Raw genomic sequence first — 2,500 nt, 5'->3', positions numbered from 1 at the left:
AGAATTATAAGTCAATGGACATTGAAAGTCTACAAAATGACTTAGAGGAGGCCCCATGGCATATTGTAAATTCTGTTGAAGAAATTGAGGACAATGTTCATTTATGGGAGACTACGTTCAAAGAAATTGTGGATTCTCACATAAAAAGAAGGAAAGTTAAGATTAGAAATAAATCGCTTCCATGGATTGACATTGGGATCAGAAAGGCTATGAATGAACGATACAAGTATTTGAAATCAGCGCAAGAAAAACCTGATGATAATGCTCTATGGAAACTGTACAAGATTAAAAGAAATAGTGTCAAAAAGATGTTAAGGAAAGCTGAAGCCCAATATTGGATTAAGCTAGCAGATAATGCATCCACTCCTAAAGATTTGTGGAAAATATCAAACCAAATCCTTGGTAAGAGCAAACACAAGAACTGGTCCATTACAAGACACAGATGGCAACATAATAACTGATGAAGAGCAAAAAGCAGATTTATTGAACAAGTCGTTTTTAGAGACTGCTATTAATCTTACAAGGAACTTAGACCCAGTCCCCATTGACACTACTTGTTTTATAAATAGGGTTACTCCGACTATTGAAAATTTTTCTATTTCATGGGATGAGATCAAGAATGATGTTCTCAAATCCCTTCAGCCAAATAAGTCGGTGGGCCCTGATCAAGTTTCACCTAAAGATCTTAGATTAGCTCAGGATTCTGTGATACAAGGGTTGTTTGAGGTTTTCAAAAAGAGCAGGGATTGTTGCAGATTCCCCCAGCAGTGGAAGGAATCCTTAGTTACTGCTATTTTTAAAAAAGGGAGTAAATTGGATCCTAATAATTATAGACCTATATCTTTGCTTACTGTCCCAGGAAAACTGCTTGAAAGGGTTGTATGTAAGTCCTTTGATGATCATATTTTATCTAATAGTATTTTAACTAATAAGCAATGGGGCTTTAGAAAAGGTTATTCAACTGAAAGTCTTCTGCTACATCTTACTGAAGCTTGGAGAGAGGCTTTGGATGGAGGTCGCAAGGTTGGAGTCTTATTCATTGATTTCCGTAAGGCTTTTGATTGTGTAAATCACACTATCCTTGTTGAAAAAGTTAAAGGAATTGGAGTTATGGGTAGTATGTGGAATTGGATCAATGATTACCTCTCCAACCGTGTGCAAAGGACTCAAGTTAATGGTATAAGATCGGATTTAAGACCTGTTAAAGTTGGAGTACCCCAAGGGTCCTTATTAGGTCCCAGACTCTTTGCAACTTATGTAAATGATTTACCAGATCATGTTAACAGAGGGGCGTTATATACATGTATGTATGCGGACAATACAACAATTTATGTAATAGGTGACACTGTTGATGAGATCGTTCTTGTTTTACAAGAGGTTCTTGACCAGGTGTATACCTGGTGCCTTATGAATAGACTGATTATTCACGAGGGTAAATCTGAGGCAATGATTTTGAGCATTAATCCCTTCATTGGTCCTTTGAAACCTCTGAGGTTGGGTGAGGATTTTATTCAGTACATATCCTCTACTGCTTGTCTCGGAGTTACCATCGATGATAAACTGTCTTGGTCTCAGCATATTAAATCAATTTGTGTGTCATTCAATAGTAAAGTCAAAATGCTGAGACGTATAAGTTTTTTACCCAAATCTATGCTAGAAACTCTGTATTTTAAGACTGTAATCCCAAGTGTCCTCTATGGGGTTGTGGTTTGGGGCTCTGGCTCCAAATTTAAAGAATTAGAATTGATACATATTAGAGCAGCTAGACTAATTCATAAGTTGCCAAAGGGCATGACTGATGAATATTGAATATTTTTATAAATTTCGTATTTTAATGATTACTCATAAGGCTTTTTATAATTTAGGTTTAGAGGAAATAAATTCATTAGTTGTTAGGACCTGTAAGAGCTATAATCTTAGGAAATCTTTAAATATTTTAGTTAATAGACCAAACACTGAGCTCGGTCGTAATTCCTTTGTACACAGGGCTGCAATCGCCTGGAGTTCCCTGTCTGATAGTGTAAGATCTTTTTCTAATCAAACAGGCTTTAAAAATGGACTGAAGCAGTTAAAACATACTGTTATGAATATCACTTTTGAAAAAGACAGCTCAGTAGTTTATAATAACCATTCCGATTTTTATTATTATTAATACATATTTTATGCTTTATTTATTTTTAGCGATTATTTATCTTATTTATCTAAAGTATAATCACTACCATATGTATGTATTGTTAATTTTATTACAGTAGGTCCACATCAGCTGTAAAGCTGCTTTTTTCCTCTTGACCTGCTTTACTAAATAAAGTTATGTATGTATGTATGTATGTATGTATGTATGTATGTATGTATGTAACAATGTTTTTCTACTCAATATAGTTTCATATGGACTTTAATACAGGTCTGTTTCGTGGACCAACAAGGAGTTGGGCCACTCATCAGTCAAGGAAGTAGTGTATCAAGCCACCATCACGACCGCCGAAAGCACAGAGACGTACGT

At 35.4% G+C, this 2,500-nt stretch overlaps 1 protein-coding gene across 1 annotated transcript in view; it reads left to right on the top strand.

Annotated features, from left to right (window-relative positions):
- Positions 1-461, top strand: part of LOC138054309 (uncharacterized) — a 1,056-nt gene extending 595 nt beyond the window's left edge. The window contains exon 1 of the mRNA XM_068900777.1: positions 1-461. This exon is cut by the window's left edge and continues 595 nt beyond it. Coding sequence (XP_068756878.1) covers positions 1-461 — 461 coding nt within the window.
- The last annotated feature ends 2,039 nt before the right edge of the window (positions 462-2,500 follow it).

This window comes from Montipora capricornis, chromosome 6 (assembly GCF_036669925.1).
Source record: "Montipora capricornis isolate CH-2021 chromosome 6, ASM3666992v2, whole genome shotgun sequence".
Taxonomy (NCBI): Eukaryota; Metazoa; Cnidaria; class Anthozoa; order Scleractinia; family Acroporidae; genus Montipora; species Montipora capricornis.
Note: the sequence above shows the minus strand (reverse complement) of the source record. Positions and strands in the feature narration are given on the sequence as shown.